This window comes from Blennius ocellaris (genome assembly GCF_963422515.1).
Source record: "Blennius ocellaris genome assembly, contig: SCAFFOLD_343, whole genome shotgun sequence".
In the NCBI taxonomy this organism is placed as follows: domain Eukaryota; kingdom Metazoa; phylum Chordata; class Actinopteri; order Blenniiformes; family Blenniidae; genus Blennius; species Blennius ocellaris.
In genome coordinates, this window is record NW_027661955.1 from 6,517 (window position 1) to 26,662 (window position 20,146).

A 20,146-nucleotide genomic window follows, 5' to 3' on the forward strand; every position below is an offset into this window, starting at 1 on the left:
AAAAACATTAAAACATTAAAACAAGGACATTAATCAAAAGTCTACATTTGCATTCATATTGTTTGATTGTCTGACAGCTTTCATATATTCATACAGCTAGAGAGAAGTTATTTTTTAGTATTATAGGATTAATGATATATAACTGTTTTGGTCTATATTTTGGTTTTGTATTATATTGTTTTATATTCAAATTAATATTATATTCAAATTTCTAATTTAGTTGAATTGGTGGGTAAAAAATTGGGATTTTTTTTTTCCTGGTGTGTTTTTAAATAGCAGAAATACTCCAGCATTTATAAAAATATTAATAAAAGAATATTAATAAGAGTATTCATAATTAATAATACTAGACGAAGAAGAAGAAGAGTGAATGAATGAATGAATTGTTTATTTCTAGTGATAGTTCATTACATAGAAAATAGAAACACTAATTAATGTTATTATTATTATTATTATTATTATTATTGATAATAATGAAAACTAATAATAATAATAATACTAATGATGATGATGATGATATAATAACAATAATAATAATGATAATAATTATTATAATAAGAGTGGGGTGACAGCTCCCCCTGCAGGTCATATTGATATTAACCTGGAAGAGCAACAAGTTGTCATCATGCAAAAGCATTTTGTTTTGTTTTTTGGTTTTTTCGTTCTTAACACTCAAATAAGGTTTTTTTGTTTAATTCCATTCATCCTGAGCATTTTTACATTGTTTCTAATAATTGTTTTGAAAATGAAGATGATCAATTGTTCCTTTGTTTGTTTGTTGTTGGTAAGTTGAGGACAATTCGAGATTTTTCTAGGCCCTTGTAGGCGCTAGCATGCGTGCGTGTTCCAGAAGCGAGCTGACAATAGACGCACACCCATTCGCGTCCCCTTTGTGTTCTTAAACGTGGCAAAACGCTGAGGCGCAGCTCCTTTTGTCCAGGGCCCCGGGTCACAGTGTGGGAGATATTGTTCCGGGAACAATGGAGGCCGACAGGCTGACAGGCCTCCTCTGACTGCCCCTCATCCTGAACCATCAGGACCACCTGACTGGAGGTGCAACGTCGGAAGGAAACTGCACACAGAAGAACGTGAACCGATCCTGATCACATACATCCTCTTTAAATCCAAAATGAAATGTTTTATGTATTCCAGTTACTGAAACTTTAGAGGGATCCAGATCACTAAAATAGCAGAGCGAATACAAGTTGTGATTGTCTTGTTTTTTCTGATTTGTTACGTTCAATTAATCGTTTTACCTTCAATAATAAATGAACGTTTGATTGCTCAATAAATAAATCTTGCCTGCGATGTCAGAGTTCCACCGCTAGATGGCAGCAGAGAACAAGTCACGACCTGCAGGCCTGTGAATTGTAAATATTGGCAGCATTTATTCACAAAAAGACGACATGTGTTATGTACCGTAGTTTTATGAATTAAATTGCACACATTAATGACAAAATATTCATATTCACAGCACTACTTAAGAGCTTCCATTAAGTTTTTGACGTTGTTGGCTGGACTCCGGTCACCGTGTGTCCCGGATGTTGCCATCGACGGAGAAGTGGGTTGCAGTGAGGTTGCCAGATTCGACATATTTCCGCTCGAATTTGATCTTTACAATCGCGCGTATTTCAACTAATTTAGTTAAAACTACGAAACGTGGACTAAAACACAACAATTAGGCGATGTTTAAAATCCCCAGTGACAACACGCAGAAGGACGAGAGGAGGTTTCTGGAGGCTATGTAAAGTGGTGGCTGAGCAGGCCGACCTGGCGCCCCCCCCCCCTACCGCTCCTCCAACAGCCCCTCCGCTCCGGCTCTCTGTGCGGATCCAGCGTCGCTGCGTGTGTCTGGGACCGACATGGACTGAGTGAGGGCGCTCTTTCCTCCGAGAGCAGAGCCGTAGCCGACGATCTCAGCTCGAATCCGCCCGAGAGGCAGAGAAAACCAAAACAACAACAACAACACAGTCCCGCTGTCAGTCTTTCACATCCCACTCTAAACACACTAACACGGCATTGATGGTAATGTATGCGAGGAAACAACCGAGACTCGGCGATGGGTAAACACCTTTTTTTCTCTCTCTCTCTCTCTTTGGTTTTCATTTTTTGCTTCAATCCGCCATTTTTCCACTGAAAAAACTAGGAAATAAGTGTGCGGCAACTCGGCCGTTTTGTCGGCTTCCGTGGGCCTCACGCCTCTTTTTCCTTGTGTTTTGCAGGTGCGACCGAAGAGATTCTCAGCCCTATCAGGTACCCGTTAGCCGCTTTAGCCTGATTAGAGCACTCCAGCTCGGGCTTCTGGAGCCCCGCAAGGCCGCAGCAGCCAGTGCGGGGGGAGAGGAAAGGGGAGGAAAAAAAAAAAAAGAAAAAGCACCCAAAAAAGTGCACGGCGCGGCCTCAAACTGGCCCCCGAGGGCCGCAAACGCCACCCCCAGTGTCTTTATGAGTATTCGACCGAGACGCAGGCGTAGTTTGACGTCCGAATTCGACCGTTTTGGCGAGAATTGCGGGCGAGTTTTTTTTTATTGACGCTAACGTTAGCCTGTTAGCTCCGATTAGGCCTGACCGCAGTCTGTCATTTTAAACATAAACCCTGTCAGTTTGTCGCCAGCATGTCGGGGATATAAGCACTGATTAGCAATAAGTTGAACGTTCACGAAGCAGTACGGCGCCAAGGTTATCTGATAATTTGTTTACTTAATTATTACTACGATCAATTAACGTCATGTACGTATTCATCGTGTTAATTGGTGGTATTAGCGTAGCTGCTATGGCTATTTGATTAGAGCTTTATTACTGGCCTTACTCTATTAATATTAACCTGCGTGAATAGAGAATAGCTTGGCAAATGAGCTTGTGAAATATTAAAACTTTGATGTGCCTTGAACAGGTATGAATGTTCCCTGACATCCTCCGTACAGAGTCTTGACATACAACACCCTTTTAACCTTTGCAATTTTTAATTAAAAAATTTTTTTGGGGGGGGTCTCACAGACTCTCAAGTATTCATCCAAGAGCCACCCGGGAGGAGACCACCGGCATGACAAGATGCGGGACTCCTCGGACGTCACGCCCCCCTGCAAGATGCTGCGGCGGTCGGACAGCCCCGACAACAAGCACACGGACGGCGTGGGACACGGCAGGGCCAAGGCCGTCCACGCGCACCGCGGCCGGGACAGGGACGGAGGTAGAGACGACACGGGCAGCCATGACTTTTCTTTTGTTTTGATGGACTCTATAAGCAGGAGAGTCCCCCCCCTCCCCTCCCCCCCTCCTCCCCTCTTATGACCACGACGTGCGTACACCTGACATTCGACCGGCTCTTTCATGCGTCCATAGATCACATCCAGCACTTTCCCTCTTTTGTTTCTGAACGCCGACGTGCTGCAGCTTGTTATCAAACCGCAAATATAATAAAAGTCCAATTATACAACGCCGCCGTTGCAGTAAATCAATTCATGTTTTTGTTGAACGTGGTTAAGTTAATGATTTATTCCCGATTTTAATTCGATAGCACTTGTTACGAAAGCCACGTCGTAATCCAACCTGAGGAAATCACAAGTTTGATTTCTTAGAACAAACATGACCGTGGTTTTTTTTTTTAGTGAACGACCTGCTATATCGGGAGTGTTTGTACTCTGGTTGTAGTGTGAGTAGAGGCGTTCAGATCTGGCCCTCGAGGGCCACCGTCCTGCAGAAGCCCAGTCAGAATGCAATCAGGTGTCTTGCAACCTGGGCGAGATCTAAAACCTGCACCGGCCCCACGGGGAGCGAGTTGCCATCGCTGGCCTTGAGGGAACGGATGCTTGGATATATACACTGATCAGAGTCCCGCTGTTGTTGGGTCACCGGTGTGCCGGAGGAATACCTTTTAATTTTCACCCTCATTACTGGTTCTACTGACACGTATTGACACAAATTGAATGGTTAAGACGTTTCCACGCGACATTAGAAAACGAGTATCTGCAGATCTCCGTACCTAGTTTGTACTCTCTCTCTCGTTTCTGTTAATTTATCTTTATTAACGTGAAATTATTATCACAACCATTCGGATGGTGCGTAGATGGACAACCTTCCTTCTGAATGGTCTCTTGTGTGCGGCGGAATTTGAAGGTGTTCGGTTCGACTTCAGCAGCGACAAAGTGTCAGGTGTCTTTAGTGAGACCACTCGTGTTCGCATCTTGCTTTGATCTGGTTCTTTGTTGCGCAACGTTCAAGTCTTCGTGGCACCAGAACCTCGTGGAACAAGACGGAACTTCACACTCTGGCCGTGACGTTATCGTCCGGAGTCGTGTTCAACCATTAGTTGTTGCTGCTTCCGGCCTTTTTTCTGTGTTCCGTCCAGTCCTGTCAGGATTTCTCAAGTGGGAAAGTGTCGTTTTAATATGAGCTTCTTCACAGTCGCGTGCATAAGTGAACGTTGTTGATCGTTGCATCGATGAAACGTCGATAGGTCAGATGTTTTAAGTGCAGAAGTCGAGGAAATAATCTAGCGAATCTGAACGTGATGGCGCAATGTGCCGCATCTCTTGTTTTGGGTGAAGCTTTGATCGTCACAGTCACTGCCTGCTGCATTGAGTCATGTTGCCAAAGCCATCTGTGAACCTGTCTGTGACCTAATATCACAGATTTTTTGGCCACGAAAAAAAAGAAGATATCATAATTGCTGTGTTTTTTTCTCTGCAAAGGTCTAAATCTTAACCCGCATTTCTTGAATATATTGACCGTATAACCTTGTAGTTTTATTTTCTCATCGGTTGTCATGATTTGCGTCATTTTTATCTTGAATTGTGACGGTTCCTGAAGTCAGAGGTGAGACTTGTACCTTAAACATCATGGTGGAGAGGAAACATGCATACGCAGGAGAAGACGTGTGCATCTGGCAACTCTCAAGATAATTTCCCAAAGAAGAACATCAATAAGCCACATTTCAACCCGACTATTCTTGATTGGAGAAACTCGTGCTTTTTGCACCAATTAGCTTGATTTCCAGCTGTACACTTTGCACTTGACGATAAATTCTTAGACGTCCGTAATTATTTTTGCCCTCAGAAACAGAAAAGGACATTTTTACGACCTTTGCTACGTTGGGTTTCCGTTTATGCGACAACGGTGCTCAGAGCCACTGAAAGCAACTTTTCGAAAACCGCTTTCAAGGTGGAACTGTTTGAAAACGATTCGACTGTCTCCGTGGAAACGGTGGACAAAATTCCACTTTTGTGCTGCTGCACACCACGTCTGTTGTAAATAGTCATTATGCACATTCTCAGTACATGTACAATAACAATACTGCTTACCTCCAGAATGTCATGACTCAAAGTCTATTTCCTCCTGGTATTTCGCAGTTTTATGGTAGGGATGGGTCCGATCCAGTATCTGTATCGGGTTCCAATACCGACATAATTCACGGGTCGGAAATTTCCAATCCAACCTGCGGAGGTTTCCGATCCATGATCTGTGCTTTACTGTCTGGTGGAATGACTCAGGCGTTTCCCTGCCAGCTGCTCTGCACAGCGGCTGCAAAATGTGGAATGGATTTCCTGAACGGAGGCGGGTCTCAATGATACGCGGACTAATAAGTCAGGAAATCCGTTCCACAGTTTGCAGCCAGCTGGCAGGCTAGTGTAGTAGCGTTGCAGCTATCCAAAACTATACAAAGTATACTATGACACTATTCCTTCAAACTCCTTTTTGATTGGCTCAGCGAGGTTGTTAAATCCTCTCTCTACCTGCGCATAATATTCTGAGATGTTTCGGACATTTTGGGGCAGAACATCAAAGAGACGTTGGCTCTGGATTCACTTTAAGACGTGTCAATAAAATGCAAAGTGCTTAAGGCTTCAGAGGATGAATGCTCTGTCATTGTGTCGGTCCTGAACGTGAGACCTGAATCTATAACCGTCCAGCTCTGCAATGGCTCTTTTTTTTAATGGTTTTGGTCTTCGGTTCAAACTCCACGCTGTCACTGGCATATTTTGTAGCAGCAGCAGGCGGCTTTTTAATCGGCAAATCCCTGATAAACCAATTACATGCTGCCTGTCCTGCACGGCGGAGGAAGATCCTTCAGTACCTGCTGTCTCCAGAGTCGGCCAGGATAAGAGGCAATGCTGGACTCCAGCTTCTCGTGCTTTCCAGACTTAGACTAAGCCGTGGTGCGAAGGCAGATAGCGACGCCGCCGCTTACGTCTGGGAGAATTTCCGCCGCTTGGCAAGTGTCCAGCTTGTGAACGTCGTATTGAATGTTCCTCGACGAGACGGTACGCCGCGGCGCAGGGAGGCCTGATGCGTGTCGTCGTCTCTCCGCCGGCTGGCTCAGAAATCACTGCGGTAGACGAGAGTCCGCCTGTGTCTCGCTTCGCCAGCCAACACCTGTCAGCAGACAGTCGGCAGTGTCTTGTTTAAGTGCGTTTCGTCAAGCAACGTTTCCCATCCTGCCGCCATTTGATGGATCAAAAGACCGTCGGGCTGCACGTCCGCCACCCATTTCTCGTCAATACGGATTGAGCTTCGGCCAACTTTGGAATTACAAATACGAGTACAGGAGAATTAATTGGGAGTTGAGAAATTGTCTGCATTTTGGCATCTTCTGTGTTTTAGGCCGTCTTCAAAAACAACGGAGGAGCTGTGATTTCAAAAAGGAGCTGTTGGTTGTTTTTGTAACGAAACTACACGCACGTGCAACGACACACTATAAGCGTTTTAACGAAGGGAGTACGCAGACATTCTCGTGTACAAATTGAATCGTTGGCACAGTGACTGTTGGCTATAAAGCTACCGAGACCCGGGAGAATACGGACTGGGAGTCGAGACACGATGGAGGCAAACGTTGGTTTGCCTCCAAATTGACTCCTGCTCATAGACTTGTATATATAACTCTTGAGATATAGATCTAAACTCCTAGTATCAAGTCGCCTGTGCAGCTCGACCTGGAGCATGTGGTACCAGTGGGACTTAAAGTCCTAGTGAAATGAAAATTCGACCTCCAAAACACTCTGGTGTCGCTTCCAGGGACATTTTTTATGCTAACTGGCTGAAGGGTAAAATGTTAAAACACGGCAATCTGCGAGAAAATTGCCGATAAATGGCGCTGTTTCCGCTGCTGGGTGGAGCTTCTGACAATAATAGAGTGACATCACGAGTTGTGCACACGCCCAAGTTGTGTTTACATTATGGAGGATCAGAGTTTTGACCACGAAGAGACTGAATTTAACCAGATTTCATCATCATGGTCATTTCAACCCCAGTGATTGATGAAGAACACAGAAGGTGGTTCTGCCATCGGTGACCCCGTCTGGAACATGTTTGAGGAAGCAGAAGACGCTTCGTCCTCCATTCGTCCTCGTCTCCTCGCCTCAGCAGCCGCCACTTTTCACCTTTGAGGCTTCCTGACTTTTGGCAGAACGACTTGGCTTTGTGGATCGAACATGTCGAAGCGCTTTTCTGACTGCGGAATCACCGAAGATGAGTCCAGGTGTTACTTGATCGTCTACTATCCGCCCAAGCTAGCGGCTCCCGCTAGCCGCTCGCCACACGAGCTAGCCGCTCCCCACGCCCGTGCTCCTTTTCTCCTCTCTGGTCTCTTCCAGGCTCAATCTTTCATCAAGGCTCATAAAACACCGACTATAACTTCAAAACACTGTAAAACTTGGATATTTAAGAGGAAACAAGCCGATATAAACACAACAGATCGAGATCTGCACAACTCTTGACGTCACGCTCACGAAGAAGGATTCCCCCGACTTCGTCGGCTGGAGATTCAAAATTCAAATAACTTTGTTATGCGACAACAGTGACGGGGCAGAGTCGGAGGAACCTTAGAAGTTGAACCCCAACTATCGTTTTTTACAAAGTAGTGTTTTACATTTCACTAGAACTTTAAGTCCCTCCTCTGTGGGTTGAACTGTCCAACCCCACCTCCTCCCGCTGCAGTGGGGAGAAGTTGTAAGAGAGCTGCACGCGACTGTTTAATGCCTTGAAACTGCTTGTAAATCGAAGCTGAAGGTAAAAAAACGCTGCTTTGGCTCCGGGCGTCCCGTCCAGTTTGATTGAAGACGTGGTGTTTATGAGTCCGCTGACATGAGGCTGATTGGATTTATACTAGGAACAATGTTCAAATTGCTGTTTTCTTCCCCCCCCCTTTAAACATATTCACTTCTTGGTCTATGATCTCCAGCTGTAGTTTTGTTTCCCCCCCCAAACTTCAGCTTTAGCTAATTAATGCTGAGGCTCTTGTGTCTAAACATGCAATCCTAAAACAAATATTTGACTTTTGCTTGTACTCATCCAGAGAGTTTAACGATAACAGATTGGAAAAACCGGCTACGAAGCTTCAGTTTTCTGCTTTCTGGTAGTTGTTGATTTCTTTCGGGTTCACAAGTGGTGCTTAAACTTCTGTTTATGAGAAGTGTGCACGCCGAATTGAAAACGGCTACACACATAGAAACGGTGCACGACTGCCCGTCTCCATCGGGATGTTTGGGGGGGGAAAAAAACCCTCCAGATGACGTTTCCCAGCAGCTTTACAGGGCAAACGCAGGTCTTTTCTTGGTCGTGAATGTCCATTTGACTGAGAGTTTTAATGTGCGACAGTGAATTTAAAACAAAAAACAAACATTGTTTTGACTACAGTGGCCACAGTGTGCTGTCACCATCTGAGCAAAAGGGCCTTGTGTGTGTTTGTAGTGCTCATAAACAGCTTGGCTCGTAAGCAACTCTGGGATGATTCCCCAGATTTTTTCCAAAGTGAACCAACATTTTGGAATTCCCAACATCTGTTTGGAAGGATTTCTGCTGTTTTGGGAAAGAAAGGTGGATTCATACTTTCATGCGGAGGGACGTATGAAATTCAGTCTTTTTCTCATCAGTCAAAACGTTCCACAGGAACCATCAGTGTTGACAAATCTTAAGTTGTGCAGTGATTTTTTTTTTTTGTTGATGTTTTCAAAGGCATTTTGTCAGGGTGAAGTCGTGACCAGAGATGTGAAGGAAAGTCAGTTCTCGTCTAAGTTGAGCTCCTCCGATTCCCTCATAACATCCATGAAGCCTCCCGATCCAGTGTTTTTGCATCGTGTGAAGGGAAACGCCCTTATTGTGGCGGTCCGCCTCTCCGAGGCAAATGTCAAAACAACCTCCACGTGCATATATTCTATAGCCTCCAGCGTCTGCAAATAGCTGCTTCACAGCTGAGAAGTCAGAGCAGGTTCAGGTTCAACAACTGATTGTTGTACTGGGCCACTTTCCTTGTATATATATGTATGTATATATATATACGTGTGTGTGTGTGTGTTAAAGCTAAAAAGACGAATAGCAAATGCAGTGATCCTTCATTGTTGGACTTGTGGAATAAATGCAGAAGGTTTGACGCTCTGTTGCAGACGATTGCAGTATATTTGCAGCAGGAAAAAGAGAAATGATGTTTGAGCTTTCGGTACGACCAGAGAGACGAGCCGACCGCACTGAGATTTCTGTCGTTATTGTTGAGCGCAGCTTCATAAATGGAAGGAACAAGTGGTGAATGGAGCTCCAGTCACCAAGCAGACGTGTAGATTCTGTCCCTACGGTGTAACATTGCGTCGTTTTAACCGGAAGTTGTTTGGCGAAATGTGTGAAGGACGACTTTGTTTGCATGTAGAAAAGCAACGTGGGATTTAAACTGCGTTTCGCCGTCACGTCCTCGCTGTTATGACGCCGTAACTCGGACTCCAGCCGTTAAATAAAGTTACCAAGGGACGGTTCCAGTGTGAGAATCGTTATAACAACAACCGTTTCCAGAATGTTCGTTTGAAAGGTTTTGGTAAACGAGGCCTCGGCTCCAACGGCACCGTCATTACATAATGCTTTAATGTCCGCTGCTTGCACATAAGGGAGTCAAACAGAAAAAAGTATTAAATCCTCTCTTACGGGTCTGTTTTATTTTCTCTAACTGCAACAACTCGTGCTGCTTTTTTTTTTTTTTTTTTATTTCTTAATTGCTCATTAGGTTGTAAAACGGCACCGTCGACAAACTGGGCGACGCAACGTGAAGTTTTAACAGGCGCGTTTAAAATGATGCCCGTAATTTTGTGAACACTGCTTTACGATATTATACAGATTTGGCAGATGCCGAGTAAAACTGTGTGTCGCTGTACGTTGGTTTGTGTTTTTAATGGCCAAATGTTTATTTATCCGAGTTTCATTCTCTCCTCCAGGCTGTGAACTTGTCACTGATGGCTCTCTCTCTCTCTCTCTCTCTCTCTCTGTCTCTGTCTCTGTCTCGCTCTCTCTCTCTCTCTCTCTCTGTCTCGCTCTCGCTCTCGCTCTCGCTCTGTCTCTGTCTCGCTCTGTCTCTCTCTTTCTCTGTCTCTCTCTCTCTCTCTCTCTCTTTCTATTTCTGTCTGTCTGTCTCTCTGTGTCTGTCTCTCTCTCGCTCTCTCTGTCTCTCTCGCTCTCTCTGTCTCTCTTGTCTCTCTCTCCCTCTCCCTCTCTTGCTCACTATCTCTCTTGCTCTCTCTCTCTCTCTCTCTCTCTCTACCTCTCTCTCTGTCGCTCTCTACCTCTGTCTCTCTCTCACTCTCTCTCTACCTGTCTCTCTGTCTCGCTCTCTCTCTACCTGTCTCTCTGTCTCCCTCTCTTGCTATCTCTCTCTCGTTCTCTCTTTCCCTCTCTCTTTCTCTCTCTCTCTCTCTCTCTCCCTCCGTCCCTCCGTGTGCTTTCGTTTGTTACAGGAACCAGTTATTCTCCACAAGAAAACTCTCACAACCACAGTTCCCTTCATAGCTCCAACTCACATTCGAACCCCAGCAAGACCTCAGACACAGTAAGTTCCACCTCTCGGCTGGCTGTTCTGCACATGCTCAGTAGTGCTCCCATTGTTATTGTTTACAGGGTATCGTCTTCTGCGCGTGCGTGTGCGTGTGTGTGTGTGGTCTCCTCACCAAACCCCCCCCCCCCCCCAAAAAACCCAGCAGTGCCATCTCTTGGCCTGGCATGCCAACTACATCGTTCTCTGCGTTTCTGCTGTTTCCACTTGAAATGTTGTCATGGTAACAGGGGGCCTTTGTGTGTTTCCGTTTTTTGTTTTTGTTTTTGTTTTGTTTTGTTTTTCCACAATTATAAATTGTCTTGGATCAGCCATGAAAGAAGCCGCTTGGGTTGAAACCGTTGAATTCACACAAGAATCGCCTCTGAACCCTTCAAAAAAAAAAAGAAAGAAAGAAAGAAAGAAACGTCCAATTCATGTTTGGGTCGGCGTACGAGCCCCGGCTGTCCCCGGCATCAGCTTCCCCTCCCACTGCTATAGCTTTGTGCTTTCATCCCAATACCTCCTGTACATTTCAGATGACGTTACAAGCTCTTGCATCAGACACCCTCCACACACACACACACACACACACACACACACACACACACACACACTTGCTGTTGCCTGGCCTCGCCTCCCTATATATCTGCTTCTTCCCCGCAGCCCTATGAACCCGGTGACGACTGGTCAGAGCACATCAGTTCCTCTGGGAAGAAGTACTACTACAACTGCAGGACGGAGGTGTCCCAGTGGGAGAAGCCCAAAGAATGGCTGGAGAGGTAACGTAGCCCCCCCCCCCCCCCCCCCCCTCCCCATACGCCTGTTGGATTTCAAACGCGAGGAGGCGCACAACGTGGTCAAACATCGGCGTTGTGTCTGCGTTTCACAGAGAGCATCGGCAAAAAGAGGCAACAAAGACCGCAGTCGTCAACAGTTTCCCCAAGGACAGGGACTACAGACGGGAGGCCATGCAGGCGTCGGCAGCCCCCGGCTTCACCGGCCCCAGTGAGTGTTTCCTACGCTGATGATGAGGCTGTGTTCTGGGGGGGGGCGTTTAAAGGCCTAGTGAAATGTAAAACACTACTTTGCAAAAAACAATAGTTGGGTTCTACTTCTAAGGTTCCTCCGACTCTGCCCCACCACTGTCGTCGCATAACAAAGTTATTTGAATTTTGAATCTCCGGCCGACGAAGTCTGATGCCATCGCCATGATGGCCAATCAGCAGGCGCCTGACATCCGTACCAGTCAGAATCTTGCATGTTGTGGTTTGACAAGGGCTCCGTTTGATTTTTCCTTATAAATTTTCAAAATGAATTTAAAGCAGACTGGGTATGTATGAATACCAGGTGATGGCTGCTTTTGAATTGAAAGGTTTTCTTTCTTGCAGTGCAGAGTTGATGTGATTAAAAATATCGAAATGACTACCATATTTTCCGCACTATAAGCGCACCTAAATACCTCAAATTTTCTCAAAAGCTGCCAGTGCGCCTTATAGCCCGGTGCGCCTTATATGTGGAAGAATTGCTCTACTCGAGACTGCTATTTGACAGCTGAACAACCAGAAGCTTTTATTTTGACAACTCCAACTTCGCAACGGGATCTTCAGAGCGGACGACACTCCACACAACACATTCATCACTCATGGTTGCACACCAACATTCTAACAAACCAAAATAAACTAGATGAAATAAGTACTCCCTAAACTGGGGAACAAAAACACAATCAACACAACACCAAGCCCAACAACGAGCCACAATAACCTCCAACAACACAAAACATGAATTTGTCGCTGCAAGGCATGATGGGACATCCTGAGCTCCTCGGTGCAGCCGATAGAAACTCCCATAATTCATTGCAGCTGTTTGTGGTGTTTTAAATGCAATTATTGGGGGTTCTATTTGGTTTGTGGTGTCGGTAATAATTGTGTTGTGTTGTGTTTTTGTTGCTTAGTTCATGTAGTTTAGTTTATTACCGGTAGTTGTAAGTTGTCAACCAGTAGTGAAGAAGGTTTTGTGTGTAGTGTCCTCCTGGCATAGGCTGCAAGTAGGACTATCAAAATAAAGTGTGTGCACCTCTCTGGGTGTTAGAATCAGTGGAAAATGTAACCTAATGGCTTTGAGCTATAAAGGTTGCTGACCACTGGTCTATTGCATGCGCCTTATAGTGCGGAAAATACGGTACAATCTTGAAAGAAACCTCCTGGTGAGGCTAATGCTAGTTAGCTAGCTTTTGTGGCAGTATTACCGATATCTCAGCTCAGGTCTCAGTTTTGTGTTGTGAATTTCTTTTTATTGATCTTTGGAAATCAATGTTTCCGTAGGAATTTTAAAAATTTGTATTTGTGATGGCGTTGCTGCCGGATTGGAACGCGAGCGACATGTTTGACATCCTGGTGTGATCATGGCGACTCGGGGAACGCCCACGCTGGTTTCTGACGTGACCTTCTGGTCTCTGGACGAAGGTTTTCCAAATGATGTAATCCTACGTTGGGAATCCCGAGCTCCGGGACAACTGGAACGCAGCCCAAATCTCGTAATTGTTCGGCCACGACTGATCATGCTGAGTCGAATCCTGCTGAGCGAATATTCGACTGATGAATTTAGACGGTCAGTGGATTCATTCAGCAGTTAAAATTCAACACGGATGAACAGTTGATCCACCGAATGTGACATGATATCAGATTTCAACTGGTCGGGTTTTGCCCCGTTTTATTCTGCTGGAGGTTTCTGATGAACAAACGCTGTTCAGTCCTCAGCGATATATAAACTGTTGGGTTTCTTTACTGCAGCTTGTCTGCTTTTGCTGTTTTTCCTGGCATTGAGTGGTTCTCCTTCCCGAGTCGTGGATCAAATCTGGAATTGTTCAGATGCTGTCTTGGCCAGGACTCTCGAAAAAGATAATAAGGTTTTTTTTCCTAGTTAAATAAAGCGCTTGCACTTCACCAGGTCTTTGGTGCAACGCTGTGCTCGGGAACTTGGATCTGTCCCGGTAAAATTGCTGTATTAAATCATAAACTGACGCCTGAAGTTTGGCACCAACTGTCATTAGCCAGTGGCCTCACTTCCTGCTCCGGGTGTCTGTAGGGAAACCAGCGCTGGTCACTTTGGTTTTAAATGATATTGTCTATCACGTCTTTAAAAACAAAGCTCTAAAAGGGTTGTGATCATGTGACCAGAGGTCTTTTTTTGTTGTTTATTTTTTAATGTGGACGAATTAAAGCTACCGAGTCCCAGGAGAATAAGAACAGCGTTGTTGTTGTTGCCATTGTTGTTATCGTGAAGAACTATTCACTGTGGCGGGTCCACGGTGCACAATAGCAGCGTTTCCGAAAAGTAGCATTTTCCTCCGTTTCCGTGGACACAGGGGTCAGAGGGTTCTGGAAAAGTTGTGTTTCCAGTGGCTCCGAGCGCCGTTTTCACGTAAACGTGACCCCCCGGAAGGCAAAGTTTTGCCTTTTCACTTGAAAATGTTGTCGTGTAAACCGAGCCTCAGACTCAAAATTGTGGAATTTGGTCCCAAGCCTTCTGTGACGTTCTGCACTTGGATGAAAACCTCCCAAAACAAAAAGTTTTTTGCAAATATTCAACTGTCTTCACCTTCTGTAGTATGTCCACGCTCAGTTTATCCCGGCTTGTTGTGTTTAAAAAGAAAAAGAAAAGGGAAAGTCGACGTTGATCTTCTTTGGACGTTCCCACCGCCGGCTGAATGAGCCGAACGTTTCTCCGGGAGGTTGATCGTCTCCGATGCTCCATTTGAGCTTCATGAGCCTTTTTCTCCACCACGTCCGGATCGCGGCTTTCTGGACCCGGTACCGTGTGATTACCTCAGAACTTGGTCGCGTTAATCGTCTGAATGAGTGAACTCGTTGGGGGTCTGACTGAGTCGAGGGTCCATTCAGAGCAGCGGCGTCCGATCCGGCCGCTTCGGGCTCACGGCGTGTCGTCACACGTTTGCTTGAGCTTGACGCCGACACCGAGGCGCCTCCCCGGCACGTAGAATTAAACCTCAACGTAGGGTTGTACGCTTAATGTGTTTGTATTTGCCGAATGGGACGGTGCGACCGGTCGGAGGTGCTTCCGTCTGTTGACGCCGTCGGCCAGCGAGCGACTCGGCGAATGAAACCCGATCTGCGAAACGCAGCCGGAGTGGCAGATTGAGGTGGCCGAGCCCCGTCGGATGTCAAGACGCCGTGGTTTGTAGCGTTCACGGTTGCTCGAGGAATAATGGACGAGGGGGGGGGGGGGGGGGGGGGGCGTTTCTCGGTGGAAAGTCGCGGAGCCGCATCCTGCGCCTTCCCGAGATGTGATGGATAATGTGTTACAGTAAAGGCGTTCCCCTCCCCCGCTGAGTCATCAGACGTTGGCGAAGAAGTGCGAAGGATTTAGAGTCGGCGTGACGCCGGAACGCTCTTTGTTTGTGTGTCTCCAGAGTCGGCCCAGGCGGAGAAGCCCACGGCGGCGGCCACCACACAGTCCCAGTCGTCCTCAACGTCCACGTCCTCGTCCTCGTCGTCCTCAACGTCCTCGTCGTCGGGCTCGGGGGGCTTGAACCCGTCGTCCGGGCCCGCCGGCTCGTCGTCGGCCTCCACGGTCCCCGTGTCCCCGGTCCTCCAGTCGCCGGCCCCCCCGCTCCTCCAGGACCCCACCCTGCTGCGCCAGCTCCTCCCGGCGCTCCAGACCGCCCTGCAGCTGAACAACGCCAGCGTGGACATGGCCAAGATCAACGAAGGTCAGTGGGGGACGGCGGGGGGGTCACCGACACGCCGGCTTTCTGCTCGTGAGACATTTTAGAATTTGGCTTCGACGTTGTGTCTTCGTGCGTCGGGTTAAAAACCACTGCAGCCACTCGGGAGGAGAGTTTTTTCCCAAACACGCTTTGAATGAAAGTCCTGACGACGTGTCGTTTCACTGAGTCACTCGTCAATTTGTCAAGCTAAAATTAGCTGCCGGTGTCAAATTTCTCACTCCGTTTGGCGAGTCGAGCTTCAGCCCGAAGCGCATTTTTAAGCAAACAAGTCTTATTTTATTGTTATTATTTTCACACACACGTCTTCAGTTCAATGTAGAAACACCTCGGCGCTTCCGTTGCAGCCGCGCAAGAAGTTTCCGGCCGTTGGGTTTCCATACCGGGGAGTTCAAAGCCAATAAGAGCAACGTGGTCATTTTTTCCGAGTTGAACAGGTGAACGTGGGTTTCCGCGGCGACGAGAACGATGTGGGGTCACCAAAGGATCCCGTCGGGCCGGACGTTCTGTCCGTCGTGTACGACGTTTCTTATCAACGTTTCTTATCTTCGCTAATTTAAGATGGTCTCGCCCGGTTGAAGGCTATCGCCACGCCGACGGCCTTTAAAAGCGAAGGATGAGTTTTTTTTTAATTGGTCCGTTTCTCTCTGCGGCCCGATTCTGACCTTCACACTCTTCATCCAGAGTCGACGTCTCAGCTGTATTCTGACCTGTGTGTTCTCCCCCCCCCCCTCCCCCCCCCCCCTGCAGTTCTCACAGCCGCCGTCACGCAAGCGTCATTACAGTCGATGCTCCATAAGATCCTCACCGCCGGACCGTCGGCGTTCAACATCACGACGATCCTCTCCCAAGCCGCTCAGCTCTCCAACCAAGGTGACCGCCGTCCCCCCCCTTCCCCCCCCCCACCCCTCGTGGCTCCGCCGGCGCTGACCTCCTCCCGTCCCTCCCCAGCAGCTCAGCAGTCCAACCAGTCGCCGATGTCGTTGACGTCGGACGCCTCGTCGCCGAGGTCCTACGTCTCGCCGAGGATCAGCACGCCGCAGACCAACGCCGGTCCTCTGAAGCCCCTCCTCAGCACGCAGCCCGTCGTCTCGCAGACAAAAGTAAGGCCATGTGTGTGTGTGTGTTATCTTTTGCGTGCGCGGAACTAAAAATAACCTATATAAACATATAGGTTTTGATATAGGTTTTTAATATATGTGACATATATAAAATTGGCCGTTTTCCTATATTATATGTGCATATATGCACATATATGTGTACACATATACATGCATGCAGGTACTTGTATAGGTACATATATGCACCAATATGTTCTTGCATAATTGTTTTTTAATTAGTTCTCAGTTATTGCCTTGATAATGTATGACAGTTGCCAAAGTGAGATATATAGGCTATATATATATATATATGTGTGTGGAAATAAAGAAGTAGTACAGTAGACCTATATGGCCTGTATATTCACATATATGCACCTAAATTATGCCTATATGTGGCATATATACGCATGTATGCAGCATATATATTGTCATATATGTGCATATAAACTGCTTATATGTTTCTTATATGCGCATATATCCTCATATAGGTTCTTTCCATGTGGGGAAGTTTGTTTCTTCTTGCTTTTTAAAAATAAAAAACAACCAAAAAAAGCTGCTGGAGTGATGATGCAGATGTTAAAAACAGTATTTTACACCCTGAAAAGAAGCACACGTTCGGTGTTTGAGATGAAAGCAGATGAAAGACGATTGACGTCGCCGGGTTGCGTTGCAGGCGAGCACGCCGGCGACGAAGCAGGCGTCCCACAGCCAGCCCCCGTCCCAGCAGCCCCTCGCCAGCGACAAGCAGCACAGCCACGACGGCACCACGGCGTCGCCGCGCACCCTCCACCGCCAAGGGTCAGTATGCAGGCTCGCCGCACGTCACCGCGTACGGCGACCACGGTTTCTTTATAACGCGTTGATCCTCGTGCTCCGACCCGCCTGCCGCCGGGCCGGAAACTCACATGTGTGCAGAAATGTGGCGCTGCTCATTCATATCACAGTGGATGATGGCGTTTTCAGTCAGTCTTGTGGTTTGAGGCGCTCCTGCTCCACCTGGTGGCCGCTGCTGGAACAGCAAGTGGTTTTCTCTTAAGTCAGTCATTCATTGCAGTCATGTGGAGCTTCCTAAAGCAGTGTGAGAAGTGAGTTCCTGGATAAAGACACATGAAGATATAAACTAAAACGACCCAGTCAGGAAAGTCTGACATGGAGTGCGAGCTCCATAAAATCCTGCTTTTGAGTCATTGCTGCTCGCTGCCGGTGGAAATCAGGAGAAAGGAGGAGAAAAAAGAAGTTTAACTAAAATCATCCACCCGAGCCTGTTTCATTCAAATTGCAATACGTTATCAGGATTGCATGCTGGGTAGTCGTATCAGTTGGTCTGTTGGCAGCTTCATGACCTCAGGTAGTTGACAACTGACAGAGGCTGATCTAAAAACACTCGATCGGCAAAAATTACATTCAAAACTGCCCTCGGTCAGAATTTGACCCCCGACATTAATGCGTCTGTGGAGGTCACATAACGCAACGCCTTTCACAATAAAACAATGAGTCCAACTTATGTGAAGTGATACTTTAGACACGTAAACTCAAAACAATTTCCAGATGATGACAAATTGTTTTAATCCTGAATAAAAATACGATATCCAGATACAGACTGAGGGTTTTTTTGCAAATATAGTATCTGATTTCCTTTAATATGCATGTTTCAGAATAGACTGGCAAATTCTTGCAGTTACAAAAAGATCAAAAGAAGGAAAGACTTTGCATTTGTCCAGATCTGCAGTTTAATTTGTGATGTTTGACTTGTTGGGCCTCCAGAGGTCAGATGAGGTTGATGTGGCCCCTCAACTAAAATCAGTTTCACACCCCTGCTGTAGTGTTTTCTGAAGTTTGTAGCATTTTGCACTTCCAGGCCGCCGTACAAAACACATCATTTTTTTTTATTTTATTGACAGAAAAGTTCAGACGGCAGAAATACTGAAAATGACATCGTGTACATATCAGTGGGTGCTGATTTCTGTTTTAGTAGTGAAACCACACACACACACACACACACACACACACACACACACACACACACACACACACACGGAACAAATAAAGTATAAACATTGAGAATGTTCGTACAGGGATGTTCTCGTGGACTGGTGAGCCAGTTGGATTGTTATTACAGTGACTGTCAAAATAAAAGCACCTCGTCCCAGGAGACTCTCGACTGGCGGTCGTGACACTCTGCAGGAAAACGTGGTTCTGATGGTCTCTACTGAGCATGTGCAGAAGCGTCCCTGCCGTCTATATTCTCATGCATTTCACTGTGATGTGCGAAGGCGGAGTAAATCACTGCACCGCCTCGCAGCGCCTTAACCCCTCGTGGCCTGGTGTTTCCTGCAGCAGCCAGCGGAGTCCGTCTCCCGGGCCGAACCACGTCGCCTCCGGCGGCGGCGGCAACGCGCCCAGTTCAGCCTCGGCGCCGCCCCCCACCTCCTCCTCCTCCTCCTCCTCCCGGCCCTCCTGCTCCTTCACCCCCACCCTCGCCGCTCACTTCAATGAGAACCTCATCAGACACGTGCAGGGCTGGCCTGCGGAGCACGCGGAGAAACAGGTGGGTATCGTTGGCGCCACCCTCGCCCGCCGCCGCCGCCGCGTCTCCCCCGTTGACCGCCACGCTCTTCTCCGCCCGCAGGCGTCCAGACTACGGGAGGAGGCCCACACCATGGGCAGCATCTGCATGTCGGACAACTGCACCGAGCTCAAGAACCTGCGCTCTCTGGTCAGAGTCTGTGAAATACAAGCAACGTTGCGCGAGCAGAGGTGAGACGACCCCCCCTTACCCTCCCCCTCCCCCCACCGCCCACCGCGGGGGGGCGAAATAATAAAAGGAGTGTTAAAGCGGTGGCCCCGGCTAACCTCCGTCTTCCCCCGGTCTCGTCCGCAGGATACTGTTCCTGAGACAGCAAATCAAAGAACTTGAAAAGTTGAAGAATCAGAATTCTTTCATGGTCTGAGGACTTCATTGATCGAGGTCAGAGGGCGAGAGAGAGAGAGAGAGAGGGAGGGAGGGAGGGAGGGAGAGAAGGAAGGGGAGAAACATTGCACATAGTTGGTATCTGTTCAGTTCCTCTTGAGCCCAGTCCACACACACACACACACACACACACACACACGAGAGCTGCGGTCGGGTGGCTTTGGACCGTTCGGGGCTGGAGAACCAGGAAGAACCAGGAAGAACCAGGAATGAAGAGCCGTCGTGGCGGGAGGAAGAAGAAGAGGAAGAGGAGGGTGATTTTACAAGACTTGGGAGTTTTGTAAAGAAGGAAGAAGGAGTTGGGGGAGGATTTAAAAAAAAAAAAAAGCAAAAAAAATAATAATAAAAAAAAACACAACATGTAGATTTCTTGTAGATGTTATTATCTATGTTGTAAATATGTTTTGTAGATTGAAGCCATGGACAGCCAGGCCTATCAAAGCTTTTGACATCCAAAACTAATCAAAAAAAAAAAAAACACCAACAACCGCCGGGGCGGCGGAGCGGAGCGGTGGTTCGGCTCGCCTCTTCCTCCATCTTAACTCGTC

At 47.1% G+C, this 20,146-nt stretch overlaps 1 protein-coding gene across 2 annotated transcripts; it reads left to right on the forward strand.

Annotated features, from left to right (window-relative positions):
• The first annotated feature begins 1,857 nt into the window (after positions 1–1,857).
• Positions 1,858–20,140, forward strand: LOC308148528 (WW domain-containing adapter protein with coiled-coil-like). 2 transcript variants are annotated; one of them, XM_080521992.1, is made up of 13 exons: positions 1,858–2,063; positions 2,223–2,253; positions 2,998–3,190; positions 10,707–10,798; positions 11,447–11,562; positions 11,673–11,788; positions 15,213–15,512; positions 16,278–16,400; positions 16,479–16,630; positions 17,301–17,425; positions 18,965–19,175; positions 19,257–19,384; positions 19,509–20,140. In XM_080521992.1, the coding sequence occupies exons 1-13, from the start codon at positions 2,023–2,025 to the stop codon at positions 19,576–19,578; spliced, it is 1,698 nt and encodes a 565-aa protein (XP_080378118.1). In that variant the 5' UTR covers positions 1,858–2,022; the 3' UTR covers positions 19,579–20,140. The 2 variants fall into 2 exon arrangements, with proteins under 2 accessions (XP_080378118.1, XP_080378119.1); XM_080521993.1 differs by having other exon boundaries at positions 16,482–16,630.
• Positions 20,141–20,146: the final 6 nt, after the last annotated feature.

Coding starts and splice junctions, on each gene's coding strand:
- LOC308148528 (XM_080521992.1), top strand. CDS start 2,023: ATGGTAATGTATGCGAGGAAACAACCGAGACTCGGCGATGG. Junction 2,064..2,222: donor CAACCGAGACTCGGCGATGG/GTAAACACCTTT, acceptor TGTGTTTTGCAG/GTGCGACCGAAGAGATTCTC. Junction 17,426..18,964: donor CGCACCCTCCACCGCCAAGG/GTCAGTATGCAG, acceptor TGTTTCCTGCAG/CAGCCAGCGGAGTCCGTCTC.